At 39.1% G+C, this 23,235-nt stretch overlaps 1 protein-coding gene and 1 pseudogene across 1 annotated transcript; one reads left to right on the top strand and one right to left on the bottom strand.

Moving 5' to 3' along the window:
- Positions 1-6: 6 nt before the first annotated feature.
- On the top strand, positions 7-21,057 carry PGRMC2 (progesterone receptor membrane component 2). The gene is made up of 3 exons (XM_014589587.1): positions 7-201; positions 17,843-17,998; positions 19,830-21,057. Exons 1-3 carry the CDS (start codon positions 75-77, stop codon positions 19,925-19,927), a joined length of 381 nt encoding a protein of 126 aa, XP_014445073.1. The 5' UTR covers positions 7-74; the 3' UTR covers positions 19,928-21,057.
- Positions 12,683-13,264, bottom strand: LOC114008646 (40S ribosomal protein S10 pseudogene; annotated as a pseudogene).
- Positions 21,058-23,235: the final 2,178 nt, after the last annotated feature.

Genomic DNA, 23,235 nt, shown 5'->3' with positions numbered 1-23,235 from the left:
TGCGTTGGGGGCGGCGGGGTCTGGGCGCCGGGGCCGGGGCGGGCGAGGAGAGCCCCGCCGCCGCTTTGCCTCGTATGAAGAAGCGGGACTTCAGCTTGGAACAGCTGCGCCAATACGACGGGTCCCGCACGCCGCGCATCCTGCTCGCGGTCAATGGGAAAGTCTTCGACGTGACCAAAGGCAGCAAGTTCTACGGCCCGGGTGAGGAGGAGTTGGAAGGGAGGGGAGGACCCCCTGCAACTCAAGCACGACCCCCTTCCGACGGGAAGGCCCGTGGGCACCGGGGTAGTTTGCCCAGCTTTCTGGTCACTTGGACCCTCGCACCTTGGCTGCGGTACCTGGGACTGCCAGCCTCCCGCACGCCCCCAGCCGCCGGTGCCTCAAGCTTTGCCCCCAAAGTCGGGGTCCCCTGGCGCCCCAAAGACCAGATAGATCTCAGCATTCATCTTTCTGCCATCCATTTCAACTCGCAGCCTTTTCTTGTGCTGTATTTCTCAAAATCCTTAAAGTTGTCGCCAGTCTCGCTGGCCCCCCACCTTTTCCGATCTTTCCGATTCCTTGAATGGGTGGGAATGGAGGGAAGGGATATTTCTAAAGTAAGGACCAAAAGTTTTGGTCCCAGTGATTGACAGCTTCCTTTTCTTCACCATTTTTTGCCAATGGTCTCCTTTTGCCCTCTTTAGTACTCCCCACGAGGCCACGTTTAGGGACACGTAGTCCCAAGTCCCATGCCCTCGAGTCTGAAGTCCGGACGTATAAGCAACAACTCCGACTCAGTTTTTTAAAACCAGTTTTAGTTCGGAGATGCTTTCCAAGATTAACAATGTAGGTGAGATAAGGATGGACCAGAATGCAGATCTTAGTAAGACTGGCAAGGATATTCGGCCTGAATGTTGGGGTTGGAGTTCACATACTCAGCAGGCGTGTCTGTCTGGTTTCTTTCTTTTTTCTTTTTCTTTTTTTTTCTTTTTAAGTCCCTTTTTTCCTTCTTTCCTTCCTTTTTTAAAAAATGCTAGTAGGATAGTAAGACAAATATTCAACTGCAGGTTGATAATGACTTACTGTGTTTTCACTTAGCAGAACTGAGGAGAAAAAACTCAACTATAAATACATACTGCCATGCACCAGTCCTGTATGTGAAAGACTTTCAGAAGTTTGCTTTCAGAAAACTGTATATATAGGTAGTTGATTTAGAAGGTCTTTTACAGTGTAGTCGTAGCATACATTTGAGGTTATACTAATAAACTTAAGACTCATGGAACCTGTTGGCACACCATAAAATTGAGCAACATTGTACATCCTAGTATTGTGTTGATTAATACTAAGCTTTTAAAAAGTAACTTCAAGAATAAATAAAATTAGAGACATAAAGTGACCTGTTATTGAAGAGTCCTTGCAAGCCTTAAAGTCAGGAGGATTGGCAATCCAGAAACAAGCTGGTTTCTTCCTTGATTTAATCTGTTAACACATGAGATTTATTGACACTTGCAAATACATACTTCTGATTTCAGTACTTGCTGGCTAACAGATAGTTTAGAAAGGCTTTGGTGTGTTCATTGGAACAGAGATGTAAAAATGGAGATTTTCTGATATCTTGGATGGTTTTGAACGATTTATTTCAAAGTGGTTTGTACAATATTTCTAATACATTCAATCCTACTAAGTTAGTTTGAGTTACTTGCTACTTGTTAAATAGATATGAACACCTGATCTCTTTCTGCTTTTATCACCAGAAATAGTTAATACTTTATTTGCTTAAGAGCACATGGGACAATAGGGCCGAAGTACAGTATTTAAACCAACCAAATTAAATAAATTTTACATCAGGGTTTACATAGTATTTTGTACCTGAAGTTTTTTTCCCCATTTGTATTAGAATGTGTCCAGTGATCAGAAATTGTGTACCAGTTTAAATTTTTAATATAGAGCTTACTCAACCAAAAGATCTCCCTTTGTGTATTCCTTGTCTAAACTGACAATGAAGCAAACAGAAGTATTAGTACAAAGAAGCATGAGTCTTCACACATTATGACTTGGCACGCTCCAAAAATAACTAGGCGAAACACTCACAGACACAGTTGGGCATCTTCCAATGGCAAATGTTCTGTGACAGAAATTAAAAATTAAAGTAAGAGTCATAGGTGTAATGTAGATGGCTTTTTGTGTGACTTGAGCATTGAGGGGGTACTCCTCAGATAACAATGGAGAAGTCAGTTTTAAGTTAGCATCAATTCATAGGTTCTCATGAATAGCTTAAGAGTGGTATTTGGTTATTTTATCCTAGGTATTGCTCAACAACCTAGTAGAGATAATTTGGAATATTCTATTATTACAAAGAAACTTTTAAGAATAGCTAAGTCATCTTCTGGGCTTTTAAAATACGTTGCTCTTTCACATTAGTAGAAAATGTAGTAAGACTTTACAAAAGTCTCAGCCAAATTTCTGACTTCAAAAGAAGTATTGACTCAGTTTTAATTTTTATTTTCATCCTCAAGCAATTTTGTAGCAGAATAATTTCAGAAGTAGTAATCCTTATCTGAGAATCTTGGTAGCTTAAAACAATGAACTGAGAGAGCTAGAAAACAGTTTCTATTTGGAACCAATATCTACTTCCATTTTACAGTAATAGTTTTAGGATTAAAGATTAGTGAGATTTTCCCATGACGTTGAACATGCTTTTTTTTTTTTTTTTTTTTTGAGAGGTTTTCGCTATAGGGCGTGTGCGCTTGCCAGACCAACAGAGACATAGAGACAGAAAGCGAGAAATCACCCCCCAGAGGGGATGGTCACGCCGCAATCCCTTCTCCTCCATTCTCCTCTCGGGATCTTAGGCATGCACGCACACGCGCGCCCCGCGTGAGTTTTAAGCCACTGGGTCCGGGACGCGAACCACAGTCGACTACGTGGGAATCCAGCAACATAGCCATTACGCTAACTGCTGGTTCCCAAACATGCTATTTTTTAAGTCACTCATTTTCAGATTTAAGTTTCTTAAAAATGAAATATTGATGATTTTATTTAGTGGAGTAACACATTTTGGCAAACAGTTTGCATTAACTACATTTGTAAATACTACATTTAGTAACAGTTTTGGCACTTAGCCAGCATGTGAGGAAAGAGACAATGAATATAGGAGGAGAAAGGAAAACAGATTTATTAAACACCTGCTGAAATAAATCCACTTAATTTGGCTTCTTCCCATTCCTCAGTGAAGTTGGTAAGTGTTCCTGTCCTATGCATTGGGAATTTGAGCTTTGGTATTTTAGGTAATTGGCTTGAGTCATAGAGGTATATCTGATAAATCCAGATGTATTTGACCACAGACTTATCTACACTATTTCTATTAAACTGCATTCTGGGATCAATGTGAAAAGAATCTTACTGTTGTTTTTCTTTATACCCCATCTGTAAGGTTTTAAAGCCTCAAAGAAGCTCATATTCATGGGCTGGCCCCATAGCCTACTGGTTAAGGGAGCCAGATCCTACATGGCCCAACTGCAGTTCGAAACCTGGCCCTGGCAGCTTGAAAAACATGCTGGGCATGCATGCACATGCATGCCCCAAATTCTGATGGAGAAATGGAGGAGAAGTGATTGCAATGTGATTACATCCTATTACAGGTTGATTCCTCTCTCACTGGTGAGCACACACTCTCTTTGACAATTAAAAATAAAATAGTAGCCATAAGTGGCTAGTTAAATTTAAATAAAATTAGATTCAATTAGTTGGGTTTCTTAGTAACCAGTAGCTACCTGGTCAAATGCTCAGCCAAATGGCTAACATATTGGACAGTACTTTGCAAAGTACTTTCATCTTCCCAGAGAATTCTGTTGAACAGCATTGATTCTGGAAGTCAAGAGTGGAAGAAAACGCCCATTTACTTGGTTTATTTAATTTTCAAATTGCCCAATTGGATATGTAATATTTCTATTTTACAGATGTGTAAACAAATTCAGAGAGGTTTTGCCAAAAATCATGTATTTAGTAAGGGACAACATTGAAAAATTCAAATTTAGATCTAACTGGCTTTAGTGGTCATCCCTTCCCATGGTATCACCATATAAACTGTCCACAAATTTCTCATATTTAGAAAGTCAATAGATTTTGAAGACTCAAAAGACAGTGTAATTTATATTTAATCTTTGGGATGGCAGAAACGTATACACTTGTTCTTTTTGATAGTTTATCTCACTTTCCTGAAACTTAGATATATTGCTTTTCTCTTATTCTGTAGTTTTCAACATACAGCATACCCATATTTTTTCCAACTTAAATTTCAGTGAAAAGAAAAATGTCGGGACCTGCAGATATCATAATGGTTGCATTGCTGGGCTCATACGTAGTAGACTGTGGTTCAAGTCCCAGACCCGGAGGCTTAAAACTCATCCTGGGCACGTGTACGTGCATGCCCAAAATTCTGAGAGGAGAATGGAAAAGGGATTATGGTGTGGCCATCCCCCCTGGAGGATGATTTCTCACTTTCTGTCTGTGTCTCTCTGGTGAGCGCATATACCATATAGCAAAAATCTCTTTTAAAAAAAAAGTCATGTAAGAAGTACTCCATGCGGTACCTAATATTCAGAAGGTTAGGGAAAGGAGCACATGTATCTTTGTTTTTCCTCCTCATTAAACTTGATTTTCAGTGTGTTAACTTTGGCTTAACCTTTTAGTTTGTAAAATGGCAGTTGAAACCAGAGTTGCAACATAAAGACTGGACACAGCCTGACCTATTCCTTCCTAAAGGGATGTCCTAATGTTGACACTACCTACTTTTCATCCCACTTTCTCACTTTGAGGCCAACTGGGTCTGTCTGGGCTAATTCCCATACATTCCCATTGATTTCCTACTAGTAAGGAAAGGATCAGGAGAGTTATTTTGATCATCTGCTCAAATTTCTACTGTTATTAAAGTAATAAAATTTACTTAAAATTCAATTTTAGTGAAATTTAGTTATTTTTACAGTACCTAATTGGTTGGTTCCTCTTAGTTCAACATCATCATACTGTTTAATCTTTGAGAAAATTTTAGGTGTGTTAAAGACTAAAGCAAATGATAGAACAATAGCTTAAAGCAAGTGTGAGACCAGAAGATGTTATTTTGGGTGGAAGAAAGGAGTAGAGTTAGAAACAACTGGAGTTGGCTTTTCAAGTTCTTCTAATTGGTCTTTCAGCAATCTGACATAGACCACTTCTCCACCTCTATACCCAGGACAGACATCACTGTATACTGTATACTCTTGTGTTCTTTGGAGTCTATAGGCCATCTACATATCTTTAGTGTGGATTTCACTTCTCCCCCATTCTCCCTCTGGGATTGTGGCCAGGATGCACCCATGCCTGGCATGTTTATCATGCTGCCAGATTCAGGACTCAAACCATGAATTTAGCCATGTAGGATCCTACACCACAACTACCACACCACCTGCTGACCCCTCATCTCCATTTTTAAGTGCTAAGAATTCCCTGAATTTTATTATGATAAAGCCTTAAAAAAGATGTGAGTAATGGAGTTACCTAAGTTTTCAAAACAGATGCAGCCATAACCTGGTGGAGTTAATGGTCTACTGAAAAAACAGGCAGTAAGCAAGCATTTCAGTATGTAATTGAATCTATACTAAATATGCTTGCTATGAAGGAACTTAATAACAGCAGATGACAAAGAACTTCATTTATATTCGGTGGTTACGAAAGATACCTTACTTAGATTATCAAGGAAAGGGGGGCAAAATTCAGCAAAAATCTGAGAGAGTCAGCCACACAAAAACTTGGTGTGAGGGGTCAGCAGATGGCGTGGTGGTTAAGTTGCTAGACTCCCACATGGCTGGCTGAGGTTCAAGTCCTGGGGACTTGGTGGCTTGCTTTCTCTCTCTCTTTCATGAGCATATGAACCCTATATAGCAAATTTAATAATGTTAATAAAAACTTTTTAAAAATTGAGTGTGAAGTCTTCTGGAGCCAGATTGTTACCATACTTTAACTGTACTGAACAAATTCAAGTCATCTAGCACTGACAATATTAGAAACATCCTTACCACCATTGTTGGTTTTCAGATTTGACTTCAGCTTTTAGTTGATGAGCTTTGTTTTTTCGATTTTCTGTTTTGTTTGCTAGAGGGTGTGTGCACTCATCAGAGACATGGGGGGAGGGAAAGCAATCCACATGGGAAATGGTCATGCTGCAGTCCCTTCTCTTGGCTCTCTCTTTTCTGAATTTTGGGCATACACATACCCACACCTGACGTGTTTCTGAAGCCACAGAGTTGGGGGCTCGAACTACCTGGTCAGCCATGTGGATTCTGGCAACCTTAACCACTAGACCACAGAGCTGGCGCTTTATTAGTACTAATTAATCCAGTTATTCTTTTTCCACCCCTTTACTTGCAATTGACCTGTGTTTTATTTTTCTCATAAATAATATATAGGTGGATTTTTGTTTATTAAATCTAGTACCACCATTTTGTATTTTAATAGTTTAATCAATTTATATTTTTTGTCATTAGTGGTTTGTTTAGGTTTATGTCTACTCTTATTTTGTGAGTTCTTCCTCTCTTTTACTCAGTTTTCTATTCTCAGATTGATATTTTTTAATCTACTTTTTTTTTTTTACTGATTTAGATACATTTTATCTCTATTCTTTGGCTGATTGCTTAAAGTTTTTGCTGTAGACACTCTTATCCTTGTGACCAATATAAGACTTGTAGCCAAGTAACATTTTAGTGTGAATTAGAAAAAACTGTCTCTGTAAGACCCTTCACTGCCATTTGACATTACTATTTATTATCAGGATACCAGTTCTTCCGTTATTTTTGATGTAGTTTATAATTTTTATCATGAACTAGAAGTTACTGAGGGTTTTTGGTTTTCAAGTTTGTTAATTTCCCTCATGGAAGAGAGAGGGACAGAGATAGGAATCCTCAACAGAGTCTCTCTGCTGTGATCCTCCCCTCAGCTCTGCGGCCAAGTCAAGATCACAGGCATCCCCATAGCACACCTGGTGTGTTCAGGTAGGCCCCAGAGTCAAACAGGCATAGGGCCTTCCCCAAATGGCCTCCCGCCATCACATAGTATTGCCCCTACTACTTGCACCACCATGGCTGGGCCATAGTGGGATGTCATAGTAGATCTCTCTCTTTCCCATGAATTAATGTCAAATGCCAGTGAAGTGTCTTACAGAGGCAGGTTTTGTTTCTTGGTATACTTCCTAGCTATTCTGTGAGACCTAGGTTGTGGGAGTATTCCTGTAGAGGGTTGGGGTATACTTCAAAATATGACCCCCATGCAAGATTTTAAAAATTTATTTTTGCATAGCACTTAAGGGGGACAGATCCCACCTGGCTAACCACAGTTTGAATCAAACCCCAGAGGCTTGAAAAACTACATTGGCACTTGTTGCAATGTGCCCAAAATCTGATGGGAAGGGGGAATGAAGGAAAAAGGATTGTGGAATGCCTGTACCCTGATGTGTTTGTGCACTCTCTCTTGCTCACACAGATGCCCTTGGCAAGAAAAAGAAATGATTGTTGATTAGGTAATAGGGGCCCAAGTTATAAAATTCAGAAGGGTATATACATGGTTAAAAAAAAAAAGTTCCTTCCCACCTACTTCAGCCACCATGGCAAGAAACCAGTCTGAGTATTGTTCAGAGCTATTCTGTACAGGTACAAGCATGTGAATCAGTACCTCCCCCCACACACACACTAATTATAGCACACTGTACATACCTTTGCAATATTTTAATATTTAGCGAGCCTTTCATATCAGTGTAGAGAAACTATCTCATTCTTGATTACATGTATAATATTCTATATGAGTATGTCATAATTTAACATCCACTGTTAATGAATATTTGTTTATAATTTCTTGTTATTACATGATACTGCAATAAATACTCATATACATACCATTTTGCACATGTGAATAAAATTATTTTAAAAATTCCTAGAAGTAAAAGCACTGAGGCTTAGGGTATGGACATTTTTAATTTAGATACTTATTTCTGAATTGCTCTCCAGAGAGTTAGGCCAGTATATACTTCATGAAAATGCCTACTTCTCACCCTGTTGCCAAAAATGTGATATAAAACTTGTTGGGCTCTTTCAATCTGAGAGGTTAAAATGGTATCTCAATATCATATATCTTTATTGTTTTACTATTATTATTATTATGTTTAATTTGCTATAAGGCTGCTTTGCTCGCCACAGAGCAACAGAGAGAGGGAGAAAGTGAGAAAACACGCCACAATGTGGGAGTCCAGTGCCTCAACCACCGTACCACCTGCTGGCCCTTCCAATATCATTGTAATCTACATTTCTTTTTTTCTTAATGAGATTGGATAGCTTTTCAAAAAATGTGAGTCATTTGTATCTTTCTCTACAAATTACTCATACCTCCTTTGCCACAGTTTTTCAATCATGATTTTATCTTTTCTGATAGATTTTAGACAGTTTTTAAAAATAAATCAGCCTGTGCTAGTCTGTTTACTTATTTGTCATTTTTTAAGCCATGCAAAACTTTTTATTTTATGTATGCAAATTTATCTTTTTGTTTATGACTGCTTAGTTATGTGTCATACTTACAGGCATGTTGCACTTAAAGATTGTAAAGCAAATCTCTAGTTTCTTAAGTACTTTTATGGTTAGGATTTTTTTAGTTCCATTTGAAATTGATTGATTTTGCTTTAAGATGTGAAATTAAGATCCAGCTTTTATGCGGTTGGTTTTGTTTTAGATTTTTGCCACAGGGTGTGTGCACTCACCAGAGATAGGGGAAAAGTGAGAAATCACCCTATATGGGGTGATGGCCACACCACAATTCTTTGTCTTCCATTCTTTTCTCAGGATTTTGGGCACACATATGCTCCCAGCATGTTTTTCAAATTTCTGGGTCCAGAACTGTCCAGTCACCATGTGGGATCCAGCACCCTAACTATAACGCCACCTGCTGGCCTGGTTTTGTTTAACAGAAGACTCATCCAGTTGTCCCAACATCATTTATAGACTAATCTTTTTCCCTCCTAATATTCCAAGTATTATCTTTATTATTCTTCATTCATATAGGTATTTCAGTGCTATTTTTGCACCTTAGAATTCTCATTCCACACAGATTGTGTAAACTAAGGCCCTATTTCCACAAGTAGTTCAGGCCTGGGGTTTTCATTTTTCAGTCCTCTCTTTCCTTTTTTATTCCACCCATTAACCCTCGCTCCAACACGTACCTTCTCTCTGACGACCTTGGGACTTCTGGACCAAAGTATAAAAGCATATTAGTTTGACTTCACTAATCACTTTTATGTATTGCCTCACTTCTTAGACATGATCTTCTTGAAATAAATTACCCCATACCAAATAGGATACTTTAAAAACCTGCTTTAATAATTCCAAAAGGATGCTGTCAAAACACGCCAGGAAACTGGGTATGTGCATTTAAAAGAGAAAGCATCCCCCTATGGGCATGGCCATACCACAGTCTCTTCTCTATTCATCCTATCAGCAATTTGGGCATGTGCATACAAAGTACCTGGTGTGTTTTTCAAGCTGCGTAGCCAGGATTTGAACTGCGTTTAGCTATGTGGGATCCAGCTCCCTTATCCAGTAAGCTTTGGGGCTGGCTCAGAGCTATTGTTTTAAACCATGGAAATAGCTAAAATATTAATGGACTATTTCTCTTCACAAATACTAATGTAACGGGAACCAGCAGTTAGCGTAATGGCTATGTCACTGGACTCCCACGTAGTCGACCGTGGTTCGCGTCCCAGACCTGGTGGCTTAAAACTCACGCCAGGCGCGTGTGCGTGCATGCCCAAGATCCCGAGAGGAGAATGGAGGAGAAGGGATTGCGGCATGACCATCCCCCCCCCCGGGGGGGATTTCTCGCTTTCTGTCTCTATGTCTCTCTCTGTCTGTCTGGCGAGCGCACGCACCCTATAGTGAAAAACCTCTCAAAAAAAAAAAAAAATACTAATGTAACTACGTATCACCCTAATATTCACAATATTATCTGTTTCATATTTTATTCCTCGGATTTTCTGTTTTGTTTGTTTGTTTTTAATATTTACAATGAGCATATGTTGCGTTATTAAGAGTGTCACCCTATTTTAATTGTATTAAAGTTAGCAGTTTTAGGGTACAGTAACTCATAGATTTTTTAACATTAAAGATCATAAAATTGGGTTGACTGATTGCAAAATCTGAAGTTTAACTGTCATCCCAATATACTTAACAGTATCTTTAAAATAATCATTAAAATAATATCCTAGAATATTTGTTAAGGAAGTACATTTAAGGAAATCTGCTTTGGCTGAAAGTGCTGTTCATTTTTTGTAGCAGGAATTTTCTTGAAATTGTGAATCTTTTTATATCAGCATTGTTATGGTAAGGCAACAGAATATATTTAATTATCTTAGTTAACGCTGAACAGCTAACATATAAATGAGCCTTAACAGTGAAAAATATCCAGAACAGTTTATATAAGCCTGTCTTTTTTGTAAATTATACCATACCTAAAGACTTAATGCCATTTTCAATTTGCTTTCGTTGGGTAGCTCCTTGTTATTTTAATATTACAGAGAGCCAGATATAGTTACCAAAATATTAGGATTGGTAACATTTAAGTTTGTTACATGAGGGAGTGGAATGGGGATATAGCGCTGATTTCTCAGGTATGTTTGGTTGCATTAAGAATGCAGAGAAATGTACTTTTTTTTATTAAGTCGCAGGGAGACACAGGAGTGACAGACAAATGGAGAGAAATAGACACGGAGCTATCTCGACCCACTAGAAATGAGCCTAAAGGGGAAATTCTCAGCAGAAAATGTTCATTTTTAAGAGGTTTTTGCTACAGGGTGTATGTGTTCGCCAGAAAGCCAGAGAGAAACAGAGACAGAAAGTGAGAAATCACCCCCCAAGGGAAATGGCCAAGTTGCAATCCCTTCTCCTCCATTATCCTCACGGTATGTTGGACATGCACACGCCAGGTGTGAGTTTAAGCCACCAGGCCTGGGACTCAAACCATGGTCAACTACATGGGAGTCCAATGACATAGCCATTTGGCCAACTGCTAACCCAGAGAAATGTACTTTTGTTACACCTCGGATCCTACTTTCTCAGAACCACTTGTCCAGTGCCAACTTGAGTTGTTTTTTGTTTTTAATTAATTTGCCATAGGGTATGTGTACTTGCCAGAGAAGGAGCGAGAGAAAGTACCCCCCAAGGGGGGTGGCCACTCCACAGTCCCTTCTCCAATCTCTTTTTGAAATTTTGGGCACGCATATACATGCTCCTGGCATGTTTTTCAAGAGTCCAGGTCCAGGACTCGAACCATCTAGTGGGCCATGTTGGATCTAGCCACCTTAACCACTGTGCCACTGGCTGGCCCCCAACTTAATTTCTTAATGTTATGTTAAAGGTTTTTATAGGAAAGAGCAAGGATTTTGATTTACCAAAAAAAACCTTTTCAGAAGTTAAAGGCTTCCTGAGAAAAGTAGAAATAGGGGCCAGCCCCTGGCATGGTAGTTAAGGCAGCTGAATTCCACATAGCCAACTATGCAGTCCAAGTCCTGGACCCTGTGGTTTCAAAAATATTCCAGGCACATGTGTACCCAAAATCCCAAAAGGAGGGAGAGATGGAGGAGAAGGGATTACACAGTGACCATAGCCCATGGGGGGGGTGCTTTCTCACTTTCCCTCTTTTTTTTTTTTGAATTGTTATTTATTTATTTTTAATCTGACCAGAGAGAGAGAGAAAGAGACAGAGAGAGGGAAAATGAGAAAGCAAGCCACCAGTTCTGGGACCCAAACTTTGGTCAACCTGTGGGAGTCCAGTGCCCTTAACCACCACACCACCTGCCAACCCACCTTTCCCTCTTAATCTCTCTCCACCTAGTGTGTGTGCCCTCTGGCAAAAAAAAAAAAAAAGTGTAAATAGTACTTCCAGTTCTTACAGGCAAGTCACTAAAGGCCTCTGTTCCTGTTTCTTGTTTTTATTTTCCTTAAATTTTGACAAAATGACAGGTAAAATTACATGTCAATTAACTAACATATTCATTACCTCACACAGTTACCATTTTTGTGGCAACAACACTTAACATCTCTGGCACATGAGGAAGGCAAAGAGCTATCCCATTCGTGAACTATGGAGGGAAGCAAGTGAGGTTGTTGGAAAATTCTTTAAAAAGTCAGAGCTATCATTGTCCAATTGTGGGTGGTTATAGCCTTGATCAGTCTTATTTTTTCTTTTGTATGTTTCACTTGTTGCTATTTTAAGTTTTTAAGTATTGGTCTGGGTAGCTTTAAGAGGCTAACTATTTGATGTTTATAGATTTTTTTATCATTGTTTAAGAAACAAAATCATATTTCCACAAATATATATGTACATTTAGCTATATGTAAAATATATACATGTTAAATATATATTTTATACATATTGCTGTGTGTGTGTATAAAAAAAGCCTGAAAGCATTCATTGACACAAAGCATGTAGAGTTCTGCCAGAAAGGAAAAAAAGAAACACAACCCTAGAGTGGACTACTTTTCTTTTCCTTGGGGACCATTCTTGCTTAATTTTAGAAGTTAACATTTCCTCCAAAATAATTAACTCCTATTTAATGAACTTTGGATTTTACTCTGTCAATTAAAACAGTTTTGAATTTCTTTTCCTAAATGTTTAACGTCCTCTGTCCTTTTGAATGTCAGAATAGTTGGGCAAAGTTTAAAAGCTGCAAACATTGGCCAGTGGTAGTGTCCCATTTCCTTTTTTTCTGGCTACAGGTTTATTCAACACAAAATAATCTTCAGTTTTACTGCAGCTGGCCACATCCATGACCAAACCCGCCTCTAGATTGGAATTCAGTTGCTGACTAGGCCCAGCTTTGACTTTCTTGTCGGCACCAGGGGCCACAGCACCATGTAGGTGTGTTTGTCAGCTTCCCCTCTTGTGAGTCTCGCAGGTTGCCCTCCAGACCTCGGATCGAGCCTGCAGTCTCAGGACGGCTCCAGCGCAGGATGGCAGGCACCATCTCAGGGCAGGTGGAGACAGGCACAGAAATACTGGATGCCCTCATGGGTGAGGTACCAGAAGTATCTCCAGGCAGACTGCTCCTTCACATTCCCTTGGGACTTGAGAGACTGCGTGGCTTTCATGATGCGAAGGTTGGGCACATTCTTGTCTGCCAACTCCAGGTGCTTGGGCATATGGACAGCCTTTTTGGCCACCATCTCTCCTTAAAGAGTTTATAGAAGGCAGTCTGGTTTTTCTTGGACATCAACATTGCGATGGCTACAGGGTTGGGGCCAAGGCTGGAAATGTCCCATTTTCTTACATAATAGACTCATTTGAAAATATAAAATGGTAGCCTAAGTTTATATTAATAGTTATACTTTACCAGAACTATTATCTTTACTTTCATTTATCAGTATCTAATAATACCACTTGAAGATTATTCTTAGTGCCACTTTTAGTTCTATGCAGTAAACTTTTTAGAGTTTCTTAAATCTGGAGCCAGCCAGTGGCATGGTGGTTAAGGCAGCTGGATCTCAGGTGACTGACAGCATGGTTAAAGTGCTGGAGTGTCCATGCATGACTAAAATCCCAAAAGGAAAAGTGGAGAAGGGATTGTAGCATGATTATCCCCTTTGCAGGGTGTTTTCCTGTTTTCCTTGTCTGTGTGTCCTCCTGCAAATTACCAAAGAAAAAAAGATTTCTTATATCTATTCAACTTTACTGTGCATTGCTATTTGTAATTCACATTAGTCTTTATTAGGTATTTAGACTTTAAGTACAGCTTTGATTTCTACTCCCAAATGTATACATATTTTTTGATACATAACTTAAAATTTTCTAAATGCTTTTAAATTTGAGTAAGGATATAATAATTATTCTACTTAAAAATAAAGGAATTTCCCGTTTTTCTTGACTTTTCCTTAAAAAACATGTCATACTTTTAACTGGACAATAAGCCCTCTTATTGAACACTCTTGTTCATAGTAGTGAGGCCAGTAAGTAGTCCTGGGTTTAAAATTATTTTCTCTTAAATGACCACTGTCATATATGGATAACTTAAACTTCAGGAAGAAGTTTTTTTCTTTTGTAAAATTATGGGTTTTGGAAATCTTATTTATTAGGACTTAATTCTTTTGAAAACATCTTAAACCAAAATAATAATATATATTTGGTCTATAGACCAAGATTGAAGACAAAATTAAATCTGAGAAAGAGGGAAAGTGAGAAATGATCCCCCACAGGGGATAGCCATGGCACAGTCTTTTCTCTTTCAGTGTTCTGTTGGGATTTTGTACGAGCACATATACTTGCCCAGCGTGATTTTTTTTTTTCAGGCCACCAGGTCCAAGACTTGAACCATGTAGTCAGCCATGTGAGACCCAGTGCCTTAACCTCCACACCATTTTTTTTCTTTATTTTATTTTATACATTCAATCAATATACATCACTGAGCTTGTAAAGTTAATTTACCCAGCATGAATACACTTCACACCAGTCCAGTTCAGGATACTATACACATTATCATCAAAAAAAAAAAAAAAGTAATTCATTTCTGTGTCCCTTAAATGTCTTGCCTCTCTCTTTTTCTCTTTAATTTCTTTCCTCATACTCTCCCCCTTCTCCCACCCTTTTCCCACACTGTCTTAAGTATCCCTCACCATTTTCCATATTTCATGGTTTGGGGGCAAAAGGTCCTATAGATGTCCGTCAAGTCCATTTCATTTATGGTATTGTTTAGATCTTGTATCTCTGTTCTTTTTTTTTTTTTTTGTCTAGATCTATCTAAAAGAGATAATAAGGGGGTCAAGATTCTCAAGAATTGGGACCAGCAGTTGGCATAATAACTATGTCGCTGGACTCTCATGTAGTCGACGACGGTTCGCGTCCCAGACCCGGTGGCTTAAAACTCATGCCGGGCACGTGTGTGTGCGTGCCCAAGATCCCAAGAGGAGAATGGAGGAGAAGGAATTGCAGCGTGGCCATCCCTCCTGGGGGGTGATTTCTCGCTTTCTGTCTCTCTGTCTGGCGAGCTATAGGGCGCACGCGACCTATAGCAAAAAAAAAAAAACCTCCAAAAAAAAGATTCTCAACAATTAATGTGTTGCAGTTTATCTCTCCTTTTATATCTAGCAATCTCCTTTATGTATTCAGGTGCTCCTAAATTGGGTGCATAGGTATATAAAGCATTATATCTTCTTGATGAATTAGGCCTTTTTCCACTATGTAGTACCCTTCTTTGTCTTTCTTACAGTTTTCGTCTAAAAGTCTGTTTTGTTTGAGATCAGCTTCAGGACTCCAGCCCTTTTTTAGTTTTCTGTTGCATGGAATACCTTTTTTCAGCTCTTCACTTTTAGTCTATGTATGTCTTTATTCATGAGGTGTGTTTCTTTCAGGCAGCAGATAGAAATCTTCTATTATCCTATTATTTTATCCATTCAGTCAGTCTTTGCCTTTTGATTGGAGAATTTAATCCATTAACATTCAGTGCTATCATAGATATTTCCGGTCTTGTAACTACCATTAAGTTGACCATTTTTTGTCTGTCTGTTTTTAGTTTTCCTGATATAGTACTCCCTTCAGAACTTCTTGAAAAGCTGGCTTGGTGTAGGTACATTCTTTCAGGTTTTGTTTATCTGAGAACGTTTTATCTTTTTTCTTTTTCGCCATTTGAAGGATAATCTTGCCAAGTATAGTAATTTTGGTTGAAATTGTTTTTCATTGACAACTTTGAATATATTTTCCCATTCTTTCTTTGCTTGCATTGTTTCTGGTGAGAGGCCCAAAATTAGCTTGATAGAGTAACCTTTGTAGGTAACTTGACATATCTTTCTTGCCAATTTTAGTATCTTGTCTTTGTGATTTTGATCAGTCTGGCTATGATGTGCCATGGAGAAGATCTTCTCAGGTTGATTCTGTTTGGGATCCTTTGTGTTTCTTTTGTTTGGTTTGTTTTGTTTGCTATAGGGCACGTGCACTCACCAGAAAGACAGAGGGAGACAGAAAGTGAGAAGTCACCCCCCAGGGGGGAATGGCCATGCTACAATCCCTTCTCCGCCATTCTCCTCTTGGGATCTTGGGCAAGCACGCACACACACCTGGCATGAGTTTAAGCCACCGGGTCCAGGACTCGAGCCACAGTTCATTACATGGGAGTCCAGCGACATAGCCATTACACCAACTGCTGGTCCCAAAGATCCTTTGTATTTCTTGAGTCTAGACATTTGAATATTTCTCTAGATTTGGAAAGTTTTTTTCCAGGATTTCATGGAATAGATTATCAATGCCCTTATTAGTTTCTTCACCTTCTAGGATACCAGTCTGGATATTTGGTTTAATGGTATCTAGTATTTCTCATATATTCTCATTTTGGGTGGTTATTTTCTCAGTCTTTTTGGTGATTTTTTTTTCTACATCAGAGGTCTTCTACATCTGAGATTCCATCTTTTGCATAATCTAATCTGCTTCTTCTTCCTCTTCTTCCTCTTCTTCTTCTTCTTTGTTAGAGATATTTTTGGTATAGGGCATGTATGCTTGCCAGAGAGACAGAACGTGAGAAATTATCCCCCAGGGTGGATGACCACACTGCAGTCCCTTCTCCTCCACTCTTTCAGGATTTGGGGCATGCACACACATGCACCCATCATGAGCTTCAAGCCCCCAGGTGCAGGACTCAAACTGTGGTTGACCACATGGTAGTTTAGCGACACAACCACTACACCATCTGCTGGTCCTAACCGTCTGCTTTTAGTACTTACCAGGGAGGTTTTTATTTCATGTATTACAGCCTGCATCTAGAAAAAAAAGGTTTCAGCTATCCTGATCCCTGATAACGAGCAGGGCATGCCTTAGATGTAGACAGCTTCTGAAAGGGCCTGTGATTTCCCTGTCCCTTCTAGGTTTTGGGGTCTGGAAGGTGAGGTTGGAGAATAAAGGTTTTGGCTGCACTGGTCCCTGATACAGGCAGGGCATGCTTCAGATGTACATGGCTTCTCCCTCCATGCCATTTTTAAGGGCCAGCCCTGAAGCACAGCTGTTAAACCCAGTGTATAGTTCACCTGAACTTTACATACTGCATATCCATGGGATGGATGATCTGTTGGTTATTTTTAAATGCCACTATTAATTAATAGCAGTCAGTAAAGCATCATTTTTTCTCTAGCAGACTGTTTTCTAAACTGTTAAGTTTCCTCTTCTCCCTGATTACCTCACAGTTTCGTTCTGAATACAAGCCTGGGGGTGTCAGAAGTGATTGAAATTTAGGGACCAGCAGGTGGCATGGTGGTTAAGGGCATTAGACTCCCATATGGCTGGCCACGGTTGGTGTGCTGGACCTGGCAGCTTGCTTTCTCACTTTCCTACTTTCTCCCCCTCTCTCGCTCTGTCCCTCTCTGGTCAAATTGAAATGAATGAATGAATAAAGTGAAATAAAATAATTCTTTAAAAAAAAAGAAGTAATTGAAATTAAGATTTAGGGTTTCAGTAAAAAGGCTTACTTTTGGGGCTGGCAGGTGTCATGGTGGTTAAGGGCACTGGACTGCCACATGGCCAGCCACAGTTATCCTGGATCTGGTGACTTGCTTTCTCTCTCTCTCTCTCTCTCTCTCTCTCTGTTCCCTTTCTGGTCAAATTAAAATAAGTAAATCAAGTTAATAATTTTTTTTTTTTTTAAGAAAAGGCTTACTTTTGGTCAAAAGGCAGATTTCCGACAAGTAAGTGTCTTCTTAGGCTATTTACCAAGAGTAAGTCATGGTGAGGTTTTTTTATTTTGATGTTTCCTCTGAGACACTTTAAAATACTGTCAGGCAATCTAAGTAATTTTTTCTTCTTCTTTTTTTTTTTTTTTCAGCGGGTCCATATGGAATATTTGCTGGTAGGGATGCCTCCAGAGGACTGGCAACATTTTGCCTAGATAAGGATGCACTTAGAGATGAATATGATGATCTCTCAGATTTGAACGCGGTACAAATGGAGAGTGTTCGAGAATGGGAAATGCAGTTTAAAGGTACCTTTATTTTGTTGGGTTCTTTGGAAAAATTAAATATATGTTCAAAGTATATATTACTTCACGTGCTTTAGAATGACAAAGAATGCCATCAATATTCAATGATACTTTAAAATTGCTAAGTATGAATAAGATTGTTACATATAATAATTCTTTTGAAAATCTGCATTTAAGCATTATTACAAACCAAGTCTCACAAAAATTGTGACATTTTCCGTCTTTTAAGGCATGTTCATTAGATTTTTTTAATGTAGAGCTTCTATTTAAAACTGAATTGATTACTGATATTGATATTGTAATTATAATTTATTCCAAAATGATTTTGTTGGTCTTATTCTTGAACCGTGAAGGAAGAATACTGTTCACTTGATTACATCCTGCGCCATCAGTTTTTTCTGCTTGTGTGGTGCTGTGTCAGCTATTACCTGACCTGATCGTTGGAACAGTTACCCCAGCTTCTTGGCACTGGTACTGGCTCTACTGTATGAAGCAGTCCTCTGTCTAATCCTCTTGACAGTTAATTCACTTAACCTAAGTTTCGATTCCTGACCAAGAAACAACTAACCACATATCATCTTCTACATACAATGTTCTAAATTAAACACCTGATAACATGAAAACAAGCAAAATAATAGATGTAAGAAGAGTCGATAGGGGAGAGAACAAGAGTGTGATGGGGGCCACACCCTGCAACAGGGTAACCCATAATTAAATGGGTTTTTAACTCTTCCTTTAGTCTGTTTTCTTGAGGACTGCTAGCCTGTGTCACATTTTTCCCCAACAGTATTTCCCAGCTGGACCTACTTACCCTGTGATTCTCCACCTCGTACACTCTCCGCCCCCTCCTTCAGCACGAGGAAAGTCCATTTTCTTTATGATGCTCTTTTCCACTCCAAGATACTAGCCCTACATTTTTTGTTTTTATCTGACTTCTATGAAAAGTTCCATGTATATATTTATAGTTTTTTTTGGGGTGGGGGCTTTGTTGTTTGTTTTTAAAAGATGGCTTGTTGTGTCACATCTGTCCTACCTCAGCCTCTCAGCCTCTCTAGTAGGATTTTACCACATGTCACCTCACCTGGCCTTGCGGTTGGACCAGGAACAGAACCCTGGTCTCTCATGTGGTCCTAGCTGATGGAGTATAGTGCCTTAACAACACCCACCACTGTAGCTGGGCCTGTTTCTAAATTTTAAATAGCTATAGGAAAGTTCCTCCATTGCCAGCTGAGTTCTTTAGTTACAATATTTTGGGGTATTAAGAGTTAAAGAACTACTCTGAGATTCACAGTGCACCTAGAGTGAGACCCGCCTCAAAGCACACATCTCCAGGCCCAGCCCAAGAGCCTGGGCGGGCTAGCTCTAGGTTGGGTCCTGGATGGGTGTATTTTTTAAAAAGATCTTCAAGTGATTGTGATATAAGACTTAATTAAGAAACATGGGTGCAGGCTGCTCTTCTCTAATGAGTAATTCTTAAGCCTTCTGTTTCCTAATGTTGTTTTTTGCCCAGACTTCACATATGTGTAAAGACCTACGGGAGGGCTAGCAGGTGGCCTGGTGGTTAAGGTGCTGGATTCCCATAACGCTTACTACAATTCGAGTCCTGGACCTGGTAGCTTGTTTTCTCACCTTCTCTTGCACTCTCTCTGGTGAGCACATGTGCCCTATAGAAAGAATTAAAAAATAATAATAAACTAATAGATATTTTTTTTAAAGATCTGTGGAGAACTTAGTTTATTCTGTATGATTCTAAGAGGCAAATGCCTTCCCTCTGTGTAATAGAATGGTGAAATAAATTCGACCACTACTCATTTTCTTTTGATGTGTCTTTCAGAAAAATATGATTATGTAGGCAGACTCCTAAAACCAGGAGAAGAACCATCAGAATATACAGATGAAGAAGATACCAAGGATCACAATAAACAGGATTGAACTTTGTAAACAACCAAAGTCAGGGGCCTTCAGAACTGCAATTCTTACTCCCTTTCACAGAATGTCCAGCGTCTTTGGTTTGATTCACCTGCTGCGAAAAACATTCAACAGATTCTGTACAAGATAAATGGGATTCACTCTGAAGATTTGAATACTAGACATTATTTATGCTGCCAAACCATTTATTGCAGTTGTTTGTAATGTCTGGTGGGGCTTCATCATTCTGAAAAGACAGGGATTTTTTGAAGAGCAAGGAAGTTACGAAGTTACTTTGTCCCTTTTATTTTTTTCCTTTTGTAATATATCATAAACAACCAGACATGTATTTGCTACTCAAGTGTACAGATCTCCTCAAAAACAGCAAGGGACTCCTTATTCATATGCTGTGTCTTCATTTTAGCATCGGAGGAGGGAGGAGACCTGGACAGGGGAGGTGGGGATTGCACATCAATTTGAGTAGTTTAGGCTACTGAAACATGAAAATGTGAATTCCCACATTTTTCTTTTTGGGCTTTGTCAGGGAAAAGAAAAAACTTTTTATTTCTAAGAAATCTTTGGAAATTAGGAGATGGGATTTCAAGTGGATTTAAGTTGAAATTAATTCTCCAACAGTAAGATCATTTGAAACCAGTTCTCTCTTCCCTTTCCTTCCCCTGGATCAAATCAATATTAATTGTGCCTTATTTCACTTACATAGACTTGAATTATTTTTAGGGAAAGCCCCTACATGAATTTAGAAGTCACTACAAGCAGCATTGAGACTGAAGTTGAAATACTCTGTTGACTGCAAAACCTTGATGTCATTCTGTGTACATAGAATGTAAAAGGAATATTCAGTGTTAACTGCCATATATGTTAATACACAAATTAGCATTGTAATGGCCAAATGCATTCCCCCAGGCTTTTCTCTTTTCAAAAAAAATTGAAAGACAAATCGACAACTCTTATCCCCCAACAGCTGCCTAATTTTAGGGGTCTGACCCTCACATCTCACCGGTGTGGGTGCACGGGCTGTGGTGTGGATGTCTGAGTGGCTGTGTCTGAATGTGTGTGAGCGCGCCTTGGAAGGGATTCTGCAGATACTGTAAATACAAGTACCGTTTTAATAAAGCATGTACAATAAACCAAAATAAGCTTGAGTTGGACTCTGTATACAGAACGCTAAGCCAGTGCATTGAGATATGGCAGTCAGGTTGCATTTGATGCAAGATGAGGAAAAGTCTTGGAATAAAAAGCAGGCACTGGTTAACCAAGTTGTACACATTGTACCACATTCAGTATAAGTTTAAGAAGAAACCACTCCGTGGAACATTCTCAAGAGATCTGAGATTATTCAGGTAAGAATTGAGACATTAAAATGTACATATTTGTACTTTTTATTTTGATGCCAACTGACTATACTAGAATAGCACTCCAGGCAGTAGTTACTGAATCAGAGCAGGACAGGACAGGGTACTTATAGATAATAAATTCTTCCATTATTAGGTCAAAAAGTTCTCACTAAAATCTCTGTATGTCAGTTATTTTATTTCATCTTGACTATTTAGGTTCTTGGTTGGAGACAAGTTGTACCAAAAAAAGCAATTTTATATAACAAGTTACCAGTTAAAAGACTTGCCCTGCCTTATGGATATAATATATTGCAGAAGACATCAAAGAAAGGAAGTTTTATCTACAACAATAAGCTCAATATGTAAAATAACTACATTCTATTCAATCTTGGAATGTTTTGTAGAAAATTGTGTTCTTCAACCAGATCTTTGCAGAAGGCTGGTTGTGAAAACTGAAGAGTGTTGGTAAATGCTTTGTGTGTTTTTATGTAAAATATTTTCTAAACAAAAATTTGTTGAAGTACACATCCTCTGTAGTATGCTGATTTTATATATATATATATATATGTATGTATGTGTGTGTGTGTATGTGTGTATATATATATATATATATATGAATCATTCGCGCCTAAAGTTCACTAATAAATCTGCACTTGTTAATAGAGAAACCCCAAATACACAGTAAAAATTATGTGGTCTGTTAAAAATGAGTAATTTCGTGTTTTGGACTTGAAATAAACAGTGTTCTAGAGATAATACCTCACGTTCAGTTACTGTTTCGTTTTCAGGTAGTCTGATGAACAGTCTTTGAGTAGAAACTGGTCCTGTGGAGAAGTTGCTGTTTTCCTCCCCTTAGCCTGTTTCCCCAAACTTGCTGATTATTAGAGTCACTGAAGGTGCTTAAGGTACAGATGCTTGGCACCCAATCCACACCTACCACCTACTAAGCCAGAATTTGAAGGGAATGTGTCTTAGGATCTGTATTTATAAGAAGTGCCTAGATAATTCTGTCATCAGACACTCTTGAGAAACACTATACTCTCCTTATATCGGTCCATCTTTGTCAGGCTCTTGAAATGGAGCTTCACTCTTAACTTGTATCTGATTCTCTACATTTGGTTTCCTATCATTCCCTAATTGTTCTTAGAGTTTCTGGGTTTAAAATGAGATGTCACATAAAAACCTAATATGGGACTTCTGAAAATAGCACATTTTAATATTTAGATTTTTCTTTTTTAATTTTGCCAGAGGGCACTTGTACTTGTCAGAGAGTGAGAAGGCCGCCGTAGAGAATGACCATGCTGCAGTCTCCGTTTCTTTGGGGATTTGGGGCACGCACACACATGCACTTGGGTATTTTCCAGGGCTGCCTGCTGGGTCCAAGACTGTGCTGGGTGCACCTAGTGTGACCCAGAGCTGAGTACCTGTGAGATCCAGATTGTTCTGCACCTGCAGCTTACACGCCACCACAGGTGGGGAAAGGCTTGTGTTCTTATAACTAATATCAGTCCCACCTTAGGAGCCCCTTGCCTCCTTTCACTGTGTTCCCGGCCTCCACCCCGTCACAGAGGCCCTTCTTGCAGTAACCAGTCTATTCTAGTATAATTTAGAAAAAGACAGGCTAACGTGAGAAGCAGATTTAAATTTGAGCTTTCCAAAGGCAGACTGCAATGTGATAAACTATAATGAAAGCGAACTGACCCGATGGCTTTCCTGGGAGGAATGGCTTACTCGTGGGGAAGACTTACGCCTTTAAATAGTGCTGACCATGAGAAAGGAAAAAAACCAGGTCAGATAGGACTAAGTCACCTTCCATATATAAAAAAATGCAAGAGCAAACTTTTAGTTCCTCCTGTGTTTCAGAAACTGCCTGTAGTGGAAAGAGTTTAGGCCCCAGAGTGGGTCTGTTGCTTTCTGGTGGCCTCAAGCGAGTTTATTAACCTCTCTGAGCCTTGCTTTCCTGTGAAGAAAGGACTA

The sequence above is a fragment of the Tupaia chinensis genome, unplaced genomic scaffold, assembly GCF_000334495.1.
Source record: "Tupaia chinensis unplaced genomic scaffold, TupChi_1.0 Scaffold000362_1, whole genome shotgun sequence".
In the NCBI taxonomy this organism is placed as follows: Eukaryota; Metazoa; Chordata; class Mammalia; order Scandentia; family Tupaiidae; genus Tupaia; species Tupaia belangeri.
The sequence above is the reverse complement of the archived record's forward strand: the minus strand, read 5'-3'. Positions and strand labels throughout refer to the sequence as shown.

Coding starts and splice junctions, on each gene's coding strand:
- PGRMC2 (XM_014589587.1), top strand. CDS start 75: ATGAAGAAGCGGGACTTCAGCTTGGAACAGCTGCGCCAATACGACGGG. Junction 202..17,842: donor CAGCAAGTTCTACGGCCCGG/GTGAGGAGGAGT, acceptor TTTTTTTTTCAG/CGGGTCCATATGGAATATTT. Junction 17,999..19,829: donor ATGGGAAATGCAGTTTAAAG/GTACCTTTATTT, acceptor TGTGTCTTTCAG/AAAAATATGATTATGTAGGC.